Consider the following 21,213-nt stretch of genomic DNA (forward strand, 5'->3'; position numbering starts at 1 on the left):
CATAAGGAAAGTTCTCATTAGTTGATTTGTGACTTAGCACCATGCATGAGCCTAACCATTGTGGCTCAACATTATTGAAGAACCTGTTCATTATGGCTCATTCAACAAGCCAGGATTAAAAATATCTGTTTAGGGAAATGTGGAAGCCTAGTCAACTGACAAACTCCAGTGCTCAGTGCAATTCAAGAAACTGAAGACTAGCATGTCTGAAAGGCTTTGGACTGGAGAAGGTTTATTTAGGAGGACAATGCTGTGGGAGCCTTCTGAATCACAGTGACAGTTCCGTTGCTTTCAGCTTGAATCTTTTCTCTGCTTGTCTTGGAGCTGCAGACTGTGGCACTAGAGGTGCCACCCCATTGCTTTGCACGTCAGCTTTGGTCCTGAGAGTTGGTTTCAAATCCATCTACAGGACAACCCTAAGCAGCAGCTGAATCTTGATATCGGGTGTTCTGTATTGTCTGTTGCCCAGCTTGGCCATGACTAAGATTGCTGGCATACAGGCAGTTCCTTCAGGTCCTGATGGAATCACGTCAATCTTCAAATCCTTGTTTTTAATCCAGCTTCTTCCCAGCATCAGTCAGGCAATAAACACTCCATTCCTTTCTCAAGGGGGCCGTGCTCCCAGGCCTGGGGTTAAGTTGGTTGTGGAGCCCCTAGGAGACTTTTTGTCATGTAAATCAGGGTTCCTCAACCTCAGCAACTTTAAGATGGGTGGACTTCATGGCTGGCTGGGGAATTCTGGGAGCTGAAGTCCACCCATCTTAAAGTTGCTGAGGTTGAGGAACCCTGATGTAAAGTATGTTTCATCCAGGGGCCTATGTTATTGTTTTCCTCTCTTTTAATTACATAAGCCACCAAGCATCAACTGGAAGTCAGGTGGCCTTCTAAATCCAAATTAATAAAGGACACTAGGACTTACCTCACAGGCAGTCTATCTATTCAGGATTCTCATTGGTTCTCCCCACCACCACCTCCCCGTGACTGTTAAGGATTAGTTGTTCTTGGTGACCCATATAGGGCTGCCTTGCTGTTTAGTAAAGAGCCCTGGGGCAAGTTCTTCAGTATTCAGGGACCTGGAGAATTCAGGCGAAGGGGGAGCTCCCAGATGGCCTTGCTTGTTTGCGGATTTCCTATGTGAGCTTTACATGTTGTCTTTCCTCCAAGAACACAAGACAGCATCCCTAGTTTAATAAATTACTATTATTACTCCCTCTTCCCATTTCCCCCACCGCAGCAACCCCCTTGAGTCTGGCTCCAAATTACCTGCTGAGCTTCCATGGCCAGCAATGGATCTGAAGCTGGGTCTCCCAGTCCTAGTCCACCACTTTTCCAGCATGAATCCTGTTTGTCAGGAGAAGCAACCGAGCTGTATTTCTCTGAGCACGACAGCAGACATGAATCTGGTTGGGGCATCTCCAGTCGCTGCGGGGAATAAGCCTGTTTGTGAATTAATTTAATCGCCCGCCCACAGAATTGGGTCCCGAGTGTTGCATCCTAAAAGCCATCTTCTGTTTCTTTTTAAAATAGGCTTTAGCACTGAGGAATTGGGGGGGGGGGGGGGTTGTGTGCAGCCCAGCCTCCCTCTGAGGCGTATCTGTCGAGCTGTGTGCAGCTCCACTGGGCACCTCTGGAAGTCCTGTCAGTCCCGAACGGCTGGAATCACTTGAGCAGTTGCCCAGTTTTTCACTGGCACTTGGTTAAAGCGGTCCTTTGAATAGAGCGCAAATGACAGGGAAGCCATTGTGAGCCCTGTAGCGCTGGGGTAATGAGCTCCCGGTGGCCTGCCTGTATCAGGACAAAAGGAAAGGCTTGTTATCGGAGCGGTCACGCCAGAAACAGTGTGCAGCTACAGCGTGCTGTAGAGCTAGCAATGAAAGCACTTTGGGACGTTGACGCTGTCATTGTGCCTTGCGAGAATGGGCCTTAACTGAAGTTAACATTCACGGGAGTTGGTAGGCTTCCCCTTCACTTCTCTTGATGGAAGGGAACTGAAGCTGGGGGAATACTGGTTGCCTTCCTGCCCGGCCCCTGTGCAAATGTGGCTTCTGTCCCCCAGAGCAGATTTGGGATCGGCGCAGGGTGGTCTGCTTGCAAAGATTCACATTTCTTGCACCTCGGCATCCGGAAGACGCGGCTTTGCCCTCTGGTCTGGGGATCCGGTGACGCTGGTGGAGAGGCTGCTAAGTGGTTGCACTTTTAGGGAAATGAATGGTGCTCTCCCCCAATTTTATGGTTTTAATAGTGGTGGTATTTTTAATGGTTTTTTGTGGTTATTTTTTGGCTGGCTCGTTTTTTTGGGGGGGGTGGATTTTTCAATTTGTAAGCTGCCCAGAGATGGGTGGCTACATAAATTTAATAAATAAATAGGTCCTCCCAGTTAAGGGAAGTGCAGTTAACAGCCATGTCAGAATGTAGTTGTTCTCTGTTTCTCCCCAAGAACTGTACCCAGGTCTTCTCTAACAAATTCTTGCCCGTGGTGTTCTCCATTATGCCATCCCTCCGGTGGTGATAAAATCCGGACTGTGCTCTGTTCAGGGGTGCGTTAGTTGCATCAGTGTGAAGTACGGGCAGAGGGAGCAGAGCAAAGCCACAAGTCTTTGCACCAGGAGCATCTTGTGCAAAGCCTTGATATATTAGGCCTCTGAGGTCAGAGATGAGGAGTAAACGCAACGTGCTGGACAATCAATTGGTGTGAGCAGGGTCATCAGGTAGGTCCAGAGTTTTAATATCCCCATTACATAGGCCAAGCAGAAATAATAGGATGTGCAAATGGCATTTAAGGGTTTGGGGAGGGGGTGTCATTTTTGTCAGCTTGGCCCAGCCCAGCTTGTTGGTTTATTTCAGGATTGCAACCAGGGGCCTGCAGTCTTGCAAGAACTGTGGTGGTTTACAGACTTTGTGGCCTTGTTTGTAGTTTCCTAAAGTTGCAGGATAAGTGTGTGCTGGGCTCTATTGGAGCCAACATTTATACTTGAAATAAATGCATTTTCTGACCCTCTCTTTTCCCTCTTGAATTTTAACCCGAGAACTCCTTGGGACAGGAACCTCCCATCCTACTGTTTTGTGAAGTGCTGGTGCACATTTGAAGAGCAATAAAGGAAACATTATCATCAATAACCAGAAATGTTTTTTACAAGTTACAAGCCTATAAACGGTCAAGAGTTAGTTGTGCCATCCAGCAGGATCTTTGCTCCACTTAAAGCGGTTGAAGTTGCTTTAAGAGTATCATTGGGTTTCAGTTATTATTTCAGGCTGACTGTAAAGTATTTTAATGAATTCAGTTCTTGGCTGATTCTGGACTGCTGCATTTCTTAGTTAACAAGTTTAGTAGATCATCTACACATCGAGTGTTTCCTTGACTCCGATGCCTTCAGTATTGAGAGTAAACATGAAGTCACAATCCTAGGAGGACTCAATGAATTTGTAGTGAAGTTCTATGGACCACAAGGAAGTATGTATACTCTTGAGATGCGTAAAGATGTTGAAAGGAAACATTTTCTTGGTAATTGGTCACTGGAGGGTAGAGGAAGGGTTGGGAAAAATGAGAGATTATTTGGGAAGATGATGAATACCCATGTCTCCCATGCCTCTTAAGATACATGGAATGTTTTACGCTAAGTTAAGCCTAGCCCCAAATCCCTCAGTGGTACCTCTAGTTACGAACGCCCCTCCTTACGAATTTTTCGAGATACAACCAGCTCCGGCCCCAAAAATTTACCTTGACTTGCAAACTCGCCTCAACTTACGAACCGGATCCACGGCCATTTTCCGCCCGTTCCACGTTGTCCGCAGCTGTTTTTCCGCCCGTGCCACGTGGTCCACGGCCATTTTCCGCCCGTGCCACATGGTCCGCGGCCATTTTCCGCCCGTGCCACATGGTCCGCGGCCATTTTCCGCCCGTGCCACATGGTCCGCGGCCATTTTTCCGCCCGTGCCACGTGGTCCGCAGCCATTTTCCACCCGTGCCACATGGTCCGCGGCCATTTTTCCGCCTGTTCCATGTGGTCCGCAGTCGTTTTTCCGCTCTGCCGCGTGGTCCACAGCCATTTTCCGCCCCTGACACGTGGTCCGCGGCCATTTTTCTGCCCCTGACACGTGGTCCGCAGCCATTTTTCCGCCCCTGACACGTGGTCCGCGGCCATTTTTCTGCCCCTGACACATGGTCTGTAGCCATTTTTCCGCCCCTGACATGTGGGTCCACAGCCATTTTTCCACCCTACTGCGTGGTCCGCGGCCGTTTTTCCGCCCCTGACGCGTGGTCTGCGGACGCCGGAATGGATTAACGGTAATTACATTGAACCTTATGGGAAAATTTGCCTCGTGTTGCGACCAATTCGAGTTGCAACCAGAGTCACGGAACAGATTAAATTCGGAACTCGAGGTTCCACTGTACTGTCTTCTCTGACTGCCAGTGGCTATCAAAATGCTTGATCAGAGACATTCTGCAACCTTGGGAACCTTGCTTTACTGGAGATACCCCAAGTTAACCTGCCATCTTCTCCATATAAAACACTTGTTTTCTCATTAAGCTATGCCCTCCTTCCACTTGCATTTTAAGAAGCTTTTACAAAAAGTTTCTTGTTTTTTAAATCAGTGCTATGGGAACACAGATTTCCTCAGGAGCAACATTTTTTAAGTCTGTACAGCAGATACTTGGCCAAAAAAGGTGGTGGCCTGTTTAGGGTTGATTATTTAATAGCAGATTTCAAAACAGCAAGTCAGGAAGAAAAAATAAAATAAATGTGTATTCACCAAGAATGCAATGCTTAGAAAATGGGGGGGGGAATATATATCATTTATATATATGAAATATATATGTATTTCATTGTGTGTGTGTGTGTGTGGAAAAGGCATTATGCAGGAGGGATACCTCTTTTAAAATAGATTAGGGCCTCCAAAATTAATAATCTACAGCCATCTTTTTAGGATTTCCTTGGCCATACTGACAAGGAATTTAAGGAGTTACAGTCTTAACATCCCTGTGTAATATTCCTCTCTGGCTGCTTTACATTTACAGTAGTTCTTAATCTTAAGATTTGCACTTTACACTGACAATAGTTAAAACCTCTAAACAAGAAGTATACCAAACTAGTAAATGAAGCTCTTTTTTCACGAACCTGCTTGTTTGAATACAGTGTTTCTCAACCTTGACAACTTTTAAGATGTGTGGACTTCAACTCCCAGAATTCCCCACCCAGCCATGCTGGCTGGGGAATTCTGGGAGTTGAAGTCCACACATCTTAAAGTTGTCAAGGTTGAGAAACCCTGGAATAGAGTGTTCTATTTCACCTTCATGTCTGTCTTGCGTGTCTAATTAAGTAACGTGATACCGGAAGCCTCAAGGGAATGTACAACTCAGCTTCTTAACTTTTTTTTTTAATCTCCAATTGCAGCACCGTATGAAGGTGGCGTGTGGAAAGTTAGAGTGGACCTTCCTGACAAATACCCCTTCAAATCCCCGTCTATAGGTAAGAGATTGAAAATCGCCATCTTTTGTTTTCCATCTAGGGCAGACATCTGGGAGGCTGTCAAGATCTGGCTCTTCCCCCAAGCCCTGGGCTAGGATGGAAGTGAGCCCAGCAAAGGTGGAGTTGATGGGATGTTGTGGCGCCGTGGGGGGTATGGGTTTTTTTTATTTCTTTTTTTTTGGTAAGGGTTTTTGTGAGTATTGTTTATTTCCTGTTTTATTGCCTGTGGCTGTGAGCCATCTAGGATTATTTTAGGTAAGCTAGGTGGTCATATAAGCTTAATAAATAAACACGTGAGGATTGGAAGTCTGACAATTCCTAATCAATATACAGGTTACCATTACATCACACCTGGGGCTGCTGTGTTTTGAAAATGCTACTTCAAAGCTACTAAATAGTCTAGCAATAGAGATTTTGTTTGTTTGTTTTTATGGCTTAAAAATAGGGAGTCCTTTCTTGGGATCTGGTCCTTCTCAGAGTAGTCTCATTCCAGAGGATGGGGAAACAGTGGCAAATTTCCAGAGTGGACAGAAAAGGAAATAGTCCAGATTTACCTTAACTAGCAGTCTCCATCCTTGATCTGAGTTATGCTTTGATCTTTCTTGGGCCTCAGCTTGGTGCCTCCCATCTAATCTGGGTTGTGGGGGTGCTGTCTTTAATTTACATTGCTGCTGAACAGGTACTGTTGCTCTAGAAGGACACAATTGGGCCCGGGGCTCTAAGGCAGTGTTTCCTAACCTTGGCAACTTGAAGATGTGTGGACTTCAACTCCCAGAATTCCCCAGCCAGCTATGTTGGTTTGGGAATTCTAGGAGTTGAAGTCCACACATCTTAAAAGTTGCCAAGGTTGAGAAACATTGCTCTAAGGCATATAAATGTGGTCCCCCCTAAGTGCCAGTATTATGTTGCTATGGTATTCCTTAAACCCAGAAATATCATAGCAGCAAGGAAGGTCCTCTTTACAGCTGCTTTTGTATCAGGAGATAGAGTTGACCTGAGTACATGTCTGTAAGCTTGACCAGTAGAAAGGTGTGTTCCTTGTATTCTTTCTAAGTGAATGTAGACACTCTTTTGGCTTTGCTGCCAGATTTCTGAGGCAGGATACGAAATTGTCCGGTTTTGATAGCTTCTTTGGTAATGAGGACCTGGTTGATTTACTCTGCTAGATGACTCGGGATGGTCGCTAGATGTTCTCTGTGTCAGAAGTGGTGACAATTCATCATGACTACTCACTGATGCACCCTTTTGCATCAGTTCTCATTGACTGGTTGGAGTCTCAGGAGTGGGGAGAAGATTTGCCTTTCTGTCTCCTCCTTCTCTATCTGCAGAAGATGATAAAAGAGGGCTAGACTGTGGTACCCGTAGATTGACACAGAGCTGGTTGAGTGAACCCGCCAAACTATTGTGCATCAGCAGCCCATTCTAGGCCCTGTGCTATTCAACTTAATGTCTTGGATGAAGGGTGAGATAAAATTACTATCAATATTGCAGACTACACAGAAATAGGGGGAGTTGCAAACTGCTTAGAGAACCCCTCAGGATCCAGGAAGATATCGACAAACCAGAACGATAGGGAGAAACCAAAGAAATGAATTTCAGCAGGGACAAGTGAATATTTCTACATGTGGGTAGGGAAAACCAAGGAATGAGTATAGAATGGGAGAGAACACGAGAACCCACAGTGAGCAGGAACCCACAGTGTGAGGCCGTGGAAAAAAAGCAAATGCAGTGCTTGACTGACAGTAGTGCTGTGAGAAATTGTGCCTCTCCATTGTATTTTAGTCAGACAGCACCTAAAATATCGCACCCAAGTCTCAGCACTGTGTTTTAGGAAGGACATGGACAAACTGGAGCAAGTCCAGAGGGAATAGCCAAAATGGGAAGGGGCCCAGAAGGATAAACTTACAAAGAACTGTTGGAGGAACTGGAGATGTTCAGCCTGGGGGACATGAGAGCGGTCTTCAAGTATTTGAAGGGCAGTCATGTAGGATGGGGCAGAATTGTTCAGAGTGGTTCCAGAAGATAAGATAAGAAGCAAAGGGTTTAAATTAGATTTCGGTTAAATATCAGGAAAGTTTTCCTAATGATAAGAGCTGTTAACAGTGGAAAGACTGCCTCTGGTGGTGATGGTGGACTCTCCTTCAGTGGAGCTGTTTGGAAGTCCTGTAATAGTGGATTCCAGCTACAGGCTGGATTAAATTAATGTATCTTCAAGGTCCCTCCCAGCCCTTACAGTATAGGATTCTGTGATTCGTTCAGATTTCTCTAGGCCGATTCTTGTAATATTTATCTCTATAGAGAATAAGACACAATGTCCAGCTGAGACACGCCACCCTCAACACCAGACTCAAATGCTGACCATTCCAAGCAGGTTTTCTGTAGTTAGACCACTATTCTGTAATGCCGAATATGTATTTTCTACCTTTATATAATCTTTTCATGCAGTAATGGAGAGAAGAATACTTGCTGGCAGTGAGGTGGGCAAGACACCCACCCTGCTTTTTCTGACTGGAAGCTATTAAAGTGGATTGAGCAGAAGCCTGCCTTTTCTTTGAGGAACATTGCTGCCAGTCCCCACCCCACCCCGCCCCATCATCATCATCATCAGATTTTTGTCCTGTCTTTTTTTAATATTTGGTCAACTCAAGGCGGCGAACCTACCTAAAACTCTTGCCTCCTATTTTCCCCACAACAACAACCCTGTGAGGTGGGTTGGACTAAGAGAGAGGGACTGGCCCCAAGGCACCTAGCCATCCTTCATGCCTAGAACTCACAGCCTCCTGGTTTCTAGCCGGCACCTTCGCCACTGCGCCAAACTGGCTCCCACCCTCTGTTAGTGGAACGTTCATGCTGGTTGGGAGTGATTGGAGTCCATCTGGGGGTAACACGCAGCAGGTCATGATTCAGTTACTTGGGATCTATCCATGCTGGGTTCTGTGTCTAGGTCTCCCCAAGATCAGAAGGCTTCTGGCAACTAACAAATTGTATTAAAAGTTAGCCAGAAAAGGTGGTACCAAATTCTACCTGGTTTTTTGCCACCATAGACAACACGGCTCTCCTCCTACACTGGCCCCCCAAGGATACTCCAGGGTCACCCTTGTCACCTACGTGATTTTAAAATTGCAGAAAAGTCTCTTAAGGTAGACCGGTGCTACATACCACTTATTTCAGAGGTTTTTGTTGAAATAGTGGCTGAGGCTCTAAGCCTGAAGGGAAAAAATGAAATATATCTATCTAAAACAATGTTTTTCATGCTGGCTGGGAAATTCTGGGAGTTGAAGTCCACCCATCTTAAAGTTGCCAAGTTTGAAAAACACTGATCCAAAGGAATAATTTTCTGCTTGAGGATGTGTGGGACTGTCACTGTTTTTAAGCTTGAGCAAGGCCAGGCTTTTCTGTCCCCCGCAGACCGATCTGAGCCAGAGAATGTTGATTGTGTTATAAATCTTTGGATAGCATCTGTTTCCAATCTGTTGGATTCTTGCACTTTCCGGGTTTGCTTGTTGAAGTAGATGACCTCTTAGCCCTCCAGAATTTGTCCAAATCTGCATTCTGAAGCAACTCGGCTCCACCTGAGGTTAGAGTTCAGCCTATTCAAGGACTGACGAATAATTGGGAAGCTTAAAGGACATATTCCTGTTAATGAGCCAAATCAAAACCTAATCTGTACAGACGTGAAATTCTCTGCAGGCTGAATGATCCGCTTAAGAAGAGGCTTAGGTATGGCCTGTCCATCATACCCTTAAAAGGTTTGAACTGGAATCAGGACAGCTGGCTCGGTTTCCCTGATGCTCAACCTGGCTGGGGAATTCTGGGAGTTGAAGTCCACCCATCTTAAAGTTGAGAAACACTGCCTTAGGGCATCTTGGGGCTGTAATACCCTGAGTCCCTCAGTTACCAACCCCAACACATTTAGAGACTGCTAGATTAGGAAAATATGGGCTGCGGAGTTTGTTTCCAACACAAACAAAACGGCTTTTTAACAGTAATCTATAAATTTATGGAAGAGACCTCTTCTACTCTTAAGTTATGGAAGACATGCTTGTACTGAAAAAGGCAGAGGCGTCTTTGAACATTGGGGTGGGGTATCAGAACGTTTGGTTTCTTCCTGCCCTGCGTAGGAGTTTGTGGCTGGTCATTGTTGGAAATAGAATGTGGACCTTTCTTCTTCTTAGGAAGTTGTCCAGTCCAAAACTGGTGCTCCTAGTGCAGTGTCCATTTATAGATTCAGGATCTTGGATTGTCTCCTAAAGACAGGATGACTGTGCACGCATGCCTTTTGTGGAGACTTGAAGTATCCTTGGTGCATGGCCATTGTCAGGATGAATGAAGCTTTGTCTCCGGGGCTGGGAGCGCTGCATTTACATTCCAGGCTACGGAACAAAATTCTTGATCTTCCATTGAAAAACATGCGTGCTGTCCTTCCCCAAGGACACTGTCCATATTATCAGTAGCGAGTAAATGTTGCCACCAAGTGACCAGGTGAGGGAAGTTTTATTGGTGAATCATCAGCTGACTGATGCAGGGCAAGAAAAGAAATGTGGTGTTTGCCCTCCTTTCAGAACTGCTTTGGCTGTATAATGTTTTTTATTCACACTTATTTCGACCTTTATAGCTTTGCTGGATGTGTCCCTGATCTCATACAGAAGGCATGTAGCATGTGCTTTATACCACAGCCATAGCTCAGTGAGAAGGCTTTTAGCATGCAGAATCAAGGTTTTGTGTTTGTATGGAATGGACACTGATTCTGCTGCTACTTAGAAGCTTTGGAGAGCAGCTATTAAAATATGTGGGTGATTATTAACCATTTCATTTAAGATTCTTTTATTCAGGTGTAGCAGCTCCAACCTGGGTATCTTAACATGATATCCAAGTCTTTGATTCTGCTCATTGCCCAGTATTCTAATTTCAAGATATTTGATCATCTGCTGAGCTCCATAGCTTGGCCCCATCGGCATGACTGCATGGTTCAACCAACTGGAGTTACTTTCTTCACCAGTGTTACTCAACCTTGGCCGCTTGAAGATGTGTGGACTTCAACACCCAGAATTCCCCAGCCAGCAGGGCTGGCTGGGGAATTCTAGGAGTTGAACTCCACACATCTTCAAGCGGCCAAGGTTGAGAAACACTGTTCTTCACTGTTGGAGATCTTGAATACTTGCTTTAAAAGACTAAGATGAGCTTCTTTAGATGTGTTCAGTTTCTCTTTAACCAGGGAATTCACCTCTGGAAAACTGCTGTCAATCCTTTTTGGGGGAGTTGAGTGGCAGAATTTTCCAGTTGCCTCCCTTTGACACCTCCTGTTCTGAAGTCTGTTTTATTCAAGTGGCATCTGGATTTTTTTCTTGCTGTCCTGGGGGGGTATTTTGCTTACCAAACAATAATGTCAAGGTTTCAAGGGCCTGTGGCTTTTTTCCCAATGCAAGACTGGAAAGCAGACTGGGTAGACTGACTTCGTAAATAAGAATGGTGGATATTAAAAAGTTAAGGAAATCACTTAAGAGGATTCAGTTGGAGAGAATCTCCTTTTGGCAAATGGTGAATGTTCTCTTGATATGAGGAGTTCCACCTACCACCTAATGTGTTCATCCCGTAACCCATGAGAATGGTACCTAGCTGCTAACAACTCTTGTGTTTCTCTCCTTGTAGGATTCATGAATAAAATTTTCCATCCCAACATTGATGAAGCGTAAGTGACTTAAGCTGTTTTGCACTGAAAGATGCGTCTTACATGGGATGGGAATAAGGAGGCCTTTGGCCTCAACATTTTGCCATCTTCTCCAGTCCTGCAATAGGAGGCAAGCAGAAGAGTGGCCACAAACCCTTAAAAGAAAACTGGAAGACAGTGAGCCCCAGTTTTCACAACTTTTCTTTTCCAGTCTCACGTGGAATATCTTCTGCATCTGCTTGGTTGATGGGTGGCTATCTCTGGGTTGGGGGCTAGCAGGGCCGAGCCTGGCTTTGGATAAACCTTGCTGGTCTAGGTAGGTAATGGAAGTGACTTGGCTTAGAATGGGAGTTCTTTTTAAAAACCCAGCTAGGAGTGCAGCTGTCGCCATATATTAATTCATCTTGAGTCGATTTAAAGACAGCCCCCAATGCCTGCTGTTTCCCTCGCTTTCTCTGACATTAAGAGGACGTTGGCATCGAGCAGAGCCGTAGCAGCGGCCACCTTTGGCATTGTGTTTATTTCCATATATCTTACTGAAAACTAAGTAGTTGGAAGTTATGGTTAAGCTGGGGTGGCAGATAGCTTCCTGAGGTCTAGAAGCTGTGGTGGGAAACAGCCTTTCTGGTAGGTTGGGTGTATAACTAGCCATTTCCATATATGAGCTATTTAGGCAGAATATTCATCAAATGCCCTCCAACTTCCAAACATGCCCACATCTGGAATTCAGGAATGGGTGTGTCAATTTTTGTTCAGCTCCTCAAAGCTGCTGTTGATTTGGTGGTCTCCAGCGCAGACACCTCTCCTGACCTGCCCATGTTTTATTTCAGCAGCTTAATTTGGGGTTGGGAAGCTGGTGGTTGCTACTTGAAAATCCTTACTGGCTCATTGTAGATCACCCCAAGGCCAGCCCATGGGCTGTGAGCTATCTCTCGCCTTCTGCTGTTGCAAGAGTGCAGATGTGCCCAAAGTCGTTGGCTTGAGGGCCCCACCAGGTTTTCCTGGTGTGTGGAGAGTCACACTGCAAAGATGAGTGAGACTAGGCCCCTTTGGGCAGAGCACAAGGGAGACCTTAAGCATCTGTGGGGCTGAAGTCATCTAGGTTGCCCCCAAAACTTCAAACTTCGAAACGGCCCGAATCTTTGATCCCACAGATGGAAGGCAGAGAGTATTGTGCAAAATGTTGCCACCTGAATGGCTTAAAGCAGTGTTTCTCAACCTTGGGAACTTTAAGATTGAGGACTTCAACTCCCAGAATTCCCCAGCCAGCTGGGGAGTTCTGGGAGTTGAAGTCCACACATCTTAAAGTTCCCAAGGTTGAGAAACACTGGCTTAGAGTATCTTGAATGAGTGTTTCCAGCTCACAAGAGTTCCAGTGGGGGGGCTTTTAAATTCAAAATGGTTGACTAGAAATCTTTTGCACAACCTGTCGCACGGTCCACGTTCATCCCCTGGGCTACGCTGTTGGTGAGGCAGGATCTGAACTCAGGACTGGCCAGCTCCTCCTCTTAGTTTCTGTGTTGTATTGTCAGGGTTTAGTTATAACTGAAGCCACCACTTCTCTTGTCTGTTTATTCCAGGTCAGGAACTGTATGTCTAGATGTAATTAATCAGACTTGGACAGCTCTCTATGGTGAGTTTAAAAACAAGAAGAAGTTGGGGGTGGTTTGTAAAAGGCAGTGGAGAAGCGTGTCCACCCCTTGGCGTGCAGGCGTGGCCAACAACTTTTGCATGACACTGATTGAAGCCTGGCGGGACTTGAGTCCTTTGGGTGAAATGGTTGGGGGCGTCCTTGGAAGCCAGCGTGTAAACCTTTGCACTACTAAAAAGACTATGGTGGGGGGAGAGAGACAGATCTTTCTCCCCAAATGGGTTATTCTAATGTGAGTGCTCTGTTAAAAGCTTTTCGTCCCACGTTAGGTTAAGCAAATGTTGCCCACTTTCCTGTTCCTCTGTTTTTGTGTGCTGGGCCTCCCATTCATTTTTGCACAGCTCCTAGAGCAATGGTTCTTAAACCACTGTGGGTCACTTGGGCATATCCTGGGGGTAATGGAGCAATTTGTAACTGCTTGTTTGGGAGTGGGGGATCAGTTGGGGACTGCCTCTGTCGAGACACTTATGTAAAACAACAGACTCTGATCCTTTTGTGGAGGTCATGACATTATTCAAGATCAGGAAAAGGGTTATTGGGTCTGTTGAAGAACCACCATCCTAGAACATCTGGGACTCCATACAGGGAGGTGGGAAAAGCAATGTAAACATAACCAGATAAGAATAGAAGACTCTTTTGACCGTCTGGTTCAGATACAACACGTCGTTTTTCAGATCTTTTGTGTTGATCCTTTCAGATCTTACCAATATATTTGAGTCGTTCCTGCCCCAGTTGCTGGCCTATCCCAACCCCATAGATCCCCTTAATGGTGACGCGGCAGCCATGTACCTTCACCGACCAGAAGAATACAAACAGAAAATTAAAGGTAAGACTTGGGTGGAAGGCCGAAGGAAGAGGGTTATGTTATGGGGTCTTACCTAGTAAAGAGAAAACACGTACCCAACTATCCTATTCATTCCAGGGCAAATGTGGCATTTCTCCCAGGGTGGCCATTCTAGAAATCTTGCAACCCAGTCAGGTTAAACCTCCTTGCCCGGACCATGAATTGTGGCTAAAGTTCACAGGGTTGGCCCCAGGACGGACCAGCTGACAGTCCCAGAGCGGGCTTTCCGAAGTGTGCAGTCCATTTTAGTTCTTCCTCCTACCTCCCATCCCTTTCCCACAGGGGGAATTGCTTTTTGGGATGAGCGAGGCATAACCTGAAACTGGTGAAATCCGCATTGGAGGGAGGTGGCTTGAAATTATGCCATTTGTGGGCAGAAAGATGGGCTTTCTCCTACCTGTCTCCTAAAGCCGCTCTCTCCAGCCCCAACAGCGGTTGAGGTATCACTCTTTGAAAAGGAAAGGTGGGAGGAAGAAGGAATGGAGGCACCCTGTGTGTGGAAGAGCAGATAGCTTTCCTTCTGTCCCCCAAGGGACCACTAAACCCTTCTTGGCCTGGGGACATCAAAGCTTTGGGTGTCCAACTGGTGGTGCTGCAGAAGTTGCTGAACTACAGTTTCCAGCTGCACCAGCCAGCGTGGGCAATAGCAAGGGATGCTGGGAATTGTAGTTCACCATCTTTTCAAAGGCTGCATTTCACACGTGCATGGAAGCATTTCACTTACGTAGCGTGCCAAGGTGGCTTAAGCTCTTTTTTTTTTTTAATTACACCTTATCCTTGAATTGAGCTTTGCTTTTCTGGAGCGTTTGGTCTTTTGTTTGGCCGGTGGATTTAAAAGGGTTGTGAGGTATAGAGCTTTGAAATAACTGTGCCCTGCCCGATGTTTGAGAAGGCCAGGCAGGACAGCTGTGTGCAGGTATCTGCCCTCTGTGCCTCTGTCCGAGAACTTTTCTGCACATGAAGGAGCCTGCTGGATTATCTCGCGTGGAGAGAAATTTGCATTTCTGAATGCTCCATCCCGTCAGGCAAGAAGCTGCAAAGGAGCAGAATGGGAAACGCTATTGGCAAACACGCTAAGCAAATCCAAGGGGTCTCCCCGTTCTGCTGATACGTCTTGTTGCTGCTCACATACTCCTAACCTATATTTAACCACCTCTTCCCTTTATCCGAACTCTCCCTTCTGTCTCTTGCCTTAGCACAGAAGCTGAGGTTAAGGCCCAGGACTCTCCTGTCTTAGGTCATACATTACGGTGATGCATCTGGAAGCAATTCCAAAGTATTCTTCATATCCCTGCCCCCACCTCGAAGTGGTAGCTCCGGTATTTTGTTGCCACCTTGAGTTTTAGAGCAGGCCCCGTCAGTCCCCTTGTTCTTCCCAGCTGTGCCATTTTGCATTTTTATTTTATTTATCATATTTATATAGCCGCCCATCTCACACAAGGTGACTCTGGGCGGTGTACAACAATTAAAAAATATATACATAAAACACTATAAAAAACAGTAAAGACACACACAAAACAGGAGGGGATAAAATCAATAAGGGAGCCATCGTAGTCTCCCTGGTCCCCTGGGAGCCCCAGGCCTGATCACACAGCCAGGTCTTGAGGGACTCACGGAATGTCGAGAGGGATGGAGCTAATCTCACTTCCCGGGGGGAGAAGATTCCGCAAGGCGGGTGCCACCGCAGAGAAGGGCCGCCTCCTGGGACCCGCCAAATGGCATTCCCTGGCAGACGGGATCCACAGCATGCCTTCTCTGCCAGATCTGATGGGGTGGGCAGATGTATAAAACTATTCCACTTGGCTTTCTGTTTTATCGCCTTGGAAGACGTGAGAGTGTGGATACTCCATTGTACTCTGCAAATAAGGCAAAGAGTAACTGTTTTGAACAAATGTCAGTCTAAGGAGTATCCAACAATGTTGGGTTGTTGGATGCCCCTTGTACCAGTAGGGATCAAGCGTGTCTTTGCACTGCGTGTATGTCAGAATACCTGCGCTTTGACCTTGGAACGTCTGAGTTGATCATTTCCTCTCTTTTTCCCCTCTTCCTCCCCCCCACCCTTCATTCAGAATACATTCAGAAATATGCAACAGAAGAAGCACTAAAAGAGCAGGAAGAAGGGACCGGAGACAGCTCTTCAGAGAGCTCCATGTCTGACTTTTCAGAGGACGAAGCCCAGGATATGGAATTGTAGTAGAAGCAGCGTCCTGCTTTTCGGAAAGACTGACTTCCTAACCATGCGCTGAGAAGCAGACTATAATATTCATATTTAAACAAAGCAATTTTTTATTACTAAACAAGGTTTTTATGAATAATAGCATTGAGATATATATACATATATATATATCACCCTTTAGTTCTTGATTTTTTTTTTTTTTTTGGTCATTTCTCAGAGCCCAAAATGCATTGCCGTGCATTTCCGACATTCCACTTGGTAGCAATATGAACCTGGGTGCATGCTTGCATCCATTCATAATTCCATTTCAGCTGAGTCAACCCTAAGCTGCTGCTTTGCTCGGAAGAGGGTCTGGATATTCCCTTTTTTTTTTCCTGGTTTTTCTTTTTTCTTTCCTTTTCTTTCCTTTTTTTTTTTTAGTTAAGCGTTCCAAAGACAGCAGACACCCTTGGATGCAAACGTGGAACAGCACTTTCAGAATGTAAAGGAGAAATATGGAGGGGGGGGGATAAATGATGGAAAGATGAGGCAGTGAAGTCAACGGTGCTCCTTCATTTCAACTTGGCTGCGTACACTTTTGGAGTTCATCTTTTTTTCTTTAAAAAAAAAAAAGTCCACCAACTGAAGGCATGGAGCTCTCGAAGTGTCCGATTTTTACAAAGCAGCGGTGATTCTGAGGATGCTTCTTTTAATGGACTTCCTGTCTGCTTAGACTGGTGATGGTAGCGATGGCGGTGGTGGTATCTAGTTTGCTTGGGGAAACTTTCGAAAGCCGGCGTCTCAAGGAATAGTCGCCTCGTTCCTCTGGATCCGCAGTCTGTCTCCCTTCTCTCCTTAAGGGAGCCCTGCCCAAGGGTGGGGTAGCTAACTCGGAGTACACTGAACCCAATCCATTCTGGTCCCCTTGTCCAAACCACCAGCAGTAGTAATTCTACACACACACACACCCTCTCGCTCTCTTGATGTTTCTGCAAACACTGTCAAGGTGAACTTCAATAAGAGCTTTCTGACCGGGTGGATTTGGCCAAGTGCTCCGAGCCTGGGAAAGGTTGCGTTGGCGCTTGTGGTCCCTGGTCACAATTTCCTCCTCGCCCCACCCTGCCCCCTCCCCGTGCCCGTGCTTGCCATCACTTCTGCTTTCCGTTTGCCGTGCTTGTGCGAGCAGGCCAGACAGTCTGAGAGATCCCACCACGATGGGCTGGAAGGGTGCTCTTCTTAAAGAAGGGGGGAATTGGATAACGAAGGCGGTGTCTGAGGTGCCCCAAATGAGAATTCCTTCCTTCCTTGGCTAATTGAGTGCGTGATGGGTCCCTCCCGCCCCTCCGTCCAGTGGGAAAAGAGCCTCAGACCAGAAACGCCTACCTGGGATGTTGATGATGCTTGAATATGGATCATAGCAAGAGTGTCCGGTGGGATGGAGCTGCGCCCTGGATGCTGCTTCCTCTGCATTTCTAGAAATTTGGGGACAGGATGTTGAGAAGGGGGGGTTGGGGTGGGTTTGGTGCATCTTCTAGGATCAGTATACAGAACTTGGGTGACTCGAGCAGAATGTTGAATGTCAAGAGAAGCTTGGTAAATTGTATTATTTTCCCCCCGTTGTTTCTTAAATGCCATCGGAGTTTGGAGTCGGGGAGTTTGTGTGTGTTTTGGGGGGGTAACAAAAGAGTACAATCTTAAACCGTGATCAATTTGCTTTCTTCCCTTTTGGAAAGATCTGTAAAGTAGAACTTAACTTTGGCATGATTATTTTCCTTTAATAAAGCAAAAGCTTACCAAGTATTCGAACTATGGGCATAAAGCAAAAAATATTAATAGTAATAATCTTTTCCTTTCCTTAAACATTGAAAAAGCAGTGAAATTGGGCTGCGGTTAGTAGCTGAACTGACCGTGCAACAGGAGACTGCGTTTCGTCACTCCGGGTCTTGATGGAAGACATGGAGGGGCTGCCCCTTTAGCGGGACCCTCTCGATTACCTCCCCCTACCTGGTGCCCTCCTGCAGTTGCCATCCCAGCACAGCCAGGGGGTGGGGGGGGGAGGGCGCACGATGGGGATGGTCTGCCTTAAATGTGCTGCTAATTGGTCTACCTGTGCAATGACCTTTAGGTGCCGTTAGGCCTAGACTTGAGTGCCAAGCTATCTATCATGATAGGAGTACCAATTTAAACAAAATAAATGGTTCCCTTCTGCTCCCCAAGATTGTATATATAAATGCTAGTGTTCTAATTCCCTTTATGCAGGTAATCTTTCTTTTTTTAAAAAAAAATAAAATAAAGTCTGAATCCTGATATTTTTTTGAGATTTTGACAACGCTGCACTCGTAAATTAACACCCTTTTTTCCCCCAAGCAAAGCCACAATTCTGGTTTTAATTAAGGAGAGAAAAAAAAAAGATTTCCAACAGATGACCCATGTTTACACGACATTCCCCCCAAACTTAGCCCTGACTCCTGTTTTCCCTTCCAAGTCTTTGGTTCGCAAAGGCCTTTTTTGGCATCTGTCACTGGATCTCATCTCTTGAATGTTCATGGCTCAGATGAAGGTTTACGGTCAGCTAGAATTGGTTTTTGAACATAGGTGTCACACACACAGCCTTATACACACAGACAGTTGCAGACAATTCTGACGTTCTTTGATGTATTGACTTAACCTAGTGATCATGGTTGGCCAAATGTTTGTGATTTCATGGGATCAAGCTTGAAAGAAACAGTTTGTGAGGAACCACCTCGGAAGCATTTAGCTAAATGGAGCAATTTTCAGCTCTTTCTCCTTCACATCACTGATCTTGGAACAGGTTGCTCTCTGTTCCTTTTCCCTCCCCAACCCCTTTCCTTTCTTTCTCTGGCTTGCTAAGATCTTCGCTCGCTGTTGGGTGAGCAGTCTTCAGTTGATTACACCGTCGTCATAACTGCCAACCGCTGGCGGTGCTGATGTTCCTTCTCAGACTGCCTGTTGAGATGACAATCCAATCTTCAGATTTAATTGTTGCTGAGCGAATCCCTCTGAGCACTAAGCCATCTGCCTGGGAAACTTCCCGCATCCTTTTTGATTTGCAATCTAGCCCCGTCTTCAGGAGGCTTTCAAAGTTTTCCTTGAAGCACACAAAATTTCTTCCATCTTTTCTCTTAACTGTCTCCCCGATTCACCTGTTGAGCAGTGTCTTAAGCAGCTCTTCCTGTATCTTAAGTTGCTAAATAAAGTATATGGAAGTGAAGCTGCAGGGGCCCGCTTCACACTGACCGGATGACCCTGGTCTTGTCCCCTTAATTCAAGTGGGTAGCACGTGGAGGTGTTTATTTTTTGGTTTGAGCGTAGATGGGTCAAGAAAGATGTAAAATCAAGAGTTCTGGGACAGCTTCTGTAACCTCTCGTTTCCCTGGTTGGTTGGTGTCTTCCTACCTCGGTGTGGGGAGGAGGCTTGAACAAGAAAGATGGAAAATATTTTAGCTTTTGGACTACGCTAGTGTTCTGCAGCTAGATTTGGAATGAGTAGCAATGGGTAGAGTTAATCGGGGTGGCCGTTGCAACGTGCACCATTCCAGGTTGGGATCTAGTACATGGATTTCTCTAGCTCTGTGTTGTTCTGGCACTGGAAGCAGGGGTGGGTGCCACGTGAGAAATGGCCAGGTTTTTTGTTTTTGTTTAACTTCCCAGAGTGTATTTGGTACATTGTGTGAATACTTGAAGAGGTCAAACGGGATGTCCAGCCCTTCCATTGGCGTCTGAGCTGCCCCTCTTTGCATTGCGATGACGTAGTGGGGGGGCCAGGCCCTGTGGCGAATGCCTCTTCCAAGAATTATAACCTCTCAGAATAGTTGTGTATAATTAAAGAAACTGTAAACTTTTTAAAAAATAAAATATGTATATACCTTGGCCCCTTGACTGGTAATTACTGTAAGAGGAATTAAGTCTTGAGCTCTCTTCTTCTTTTAAGGGCCCTTTGGCGGAGTGACAGTGCGGAATAGGTTCTCCTGCCGTGCACACGCACATGTGCGCACACACCAAATTCTGTAGCAGCTCCCGCCGTGGTACACTGCTTGGGCTGTGAGTGCATTTTCCCTTTCTGTGACTATTTCTCGATCGGCTGGCTTCATCCATTGCACTGAGTGGCCGCGAGGCATCTTTTCTGCAGCCAAATACCTTACTTGTAAATTTTTCTTATTCGAGGCCAGCCAGGCCTGCAAGAGACAAGGTGACTTTAATTTTAAGGAGGCAGAACTAACCTATTTGGCTGCTTTGAGTGAGAAAGTAGGCTCCAAAAGATCTCGCAGAGGCTTAACAAGCCTACTTCCTTTGCTTTCTGTAAAAAAAAAAAACCCAGGTCAAAATGGATTTCAACAGTCTAATCTTGGGGTGACAGAAGTCCACGGAGGCCACCTGCAGTTCAGAGATTACCCAGGCTGTGAGCTTTAATGTAATTCATTCGGTTTTTATCTTAATAAGTTGTGTGAAGCGGTGTTTCTTTTCAACAAGTCACTATGAAGCAAACTATGGTTTTGTGCAGCATGGGCACCCAGCGGTGTTTTCAGTCATTTTGAGCCTCTTCACATATTTCTGAAATCATGAGCTTTGGCACACACAGTGAGAAAGCAGGTGAAGGAGGTGTGGAAGACGGACCAGGAGCAGAAATGGCTGTTGGTGCCAAGGGAACTGGGGGCAAACTCAAGAAGTTAAAAATTAGCCTCTTTAGCTAGAAATCAGCCATTTGCTTTTTGGCAACCTCCCCTCCCCCTGCATTTTTGTTACTGGAAAAGGAAGCGTCCCGTTATTAAAAAGCAACACAATCCCACCAGAGAACTGCAAATTCAGTTAGGAGGGTAGAAACCGGATCATTCGTTCATTCATTCATATATATATTATTATATATAAATGACCCTGATTTAAAATTGCTTCTGGCAGGGAAGCTTGGAGGAAGCCAACTTACTCCCTTTTGGATCAGATTTTTTGTACTCTGGGCAGCTAATTAATTCAAATTCATTAAATAAATAAAAGGTTGCTTTGGATCGGAGAATGACATTAGGGCTTGAAAAGCAAGCGTCTGGAAGGGCGGTCCCTTCGCACAGCATCAGACGGAAGCAACGTTTCTGTGCGCAGATTGATAAGCTTCGTGAGCAGTCCTGAGGTCTCCAGGTCAGCTGGAGATCAGAAAACAGGGATGTGCTACAGCTGGATTAACTGGCTATTGGGGGGGGGGCTTCCACAGTTACCATTTTGGGGGGGGTGATTCAGAGGCGCTCTCATTTATAGGAGTGATTCTGGGATCGCTTGGATGTCTGTTTTTAAACATTAAGCCTATCTGGGGGCATTCACCACTGCTTCTTTTAGAGTTCCCTGCTTCAAAATGTTTTCCAGCAATTGTGACTCCAGAATATGCAGAAAAAGATTGAAGGCCTGCGTGCTTCCCTAGGG

At 45.8% G+C, this 21,213-nt stretch overlaps 1 protein-coding gene across 1 annotated transcript in view; it reads left to right on the forward strand.

Moving 5' to 3' along the window:
* UBE2H (ubiquitin conjugating enzyme E2 H) overlaps positions 1 to 19,678 on the forward strand; it is a 48,005-nt gene extending 28,327 nt beyond the window's left edge. Inside the window, exons 2-7 of the mRNA XM_088141457.1 lie at positions 3,375 to 3,451; positions 5,394 to 5,468; positions 11,118 to 11,157; positions 12,717 to 12,769; positions 13,485 to 13,613; positions 15,701 to 19,678. Coding sequence (XP_087997583.1) covers positions 3,375 to 3,451; positions 5,394 to 5,468; positions 11,118 to 11,157; positions 12,717 to 12,769; positions 13,485 to 13,613; positions 15,701 to 15,825 — 499 coding nt within the window. The 3' untranslated portion in view covers positions 15,826 to 19,678. The remainder of the gene's footprint in view (positions 1 to 3,374; positions 3,452 to 5,393; positions 5,469 to 11,117; positions 11,158 to 12,716; positions 12,770 to 13,484; positions 13,614 to 15,700) is intronic.
* Positions 19,679 to 21,213: the final 1,535 nt, after the last annotated feature.

Source organism: Python bivittatus, unplaced genomic scaffold (assembly GCF_059951505.1).
Source record: "Python bivittatus isolate LINGU-HERP-01145 unplaced genomic scaffold, Pbiv_v1 ctg000330_np1212, whole genome shotgun sequence".
Taxonomy (NCBI): domain Eukaryota; kingdom Metazoa; phylum Chordata; class Lepidosauria; order Squamata; family Pythonidae; genus Python; species Python bivittatus.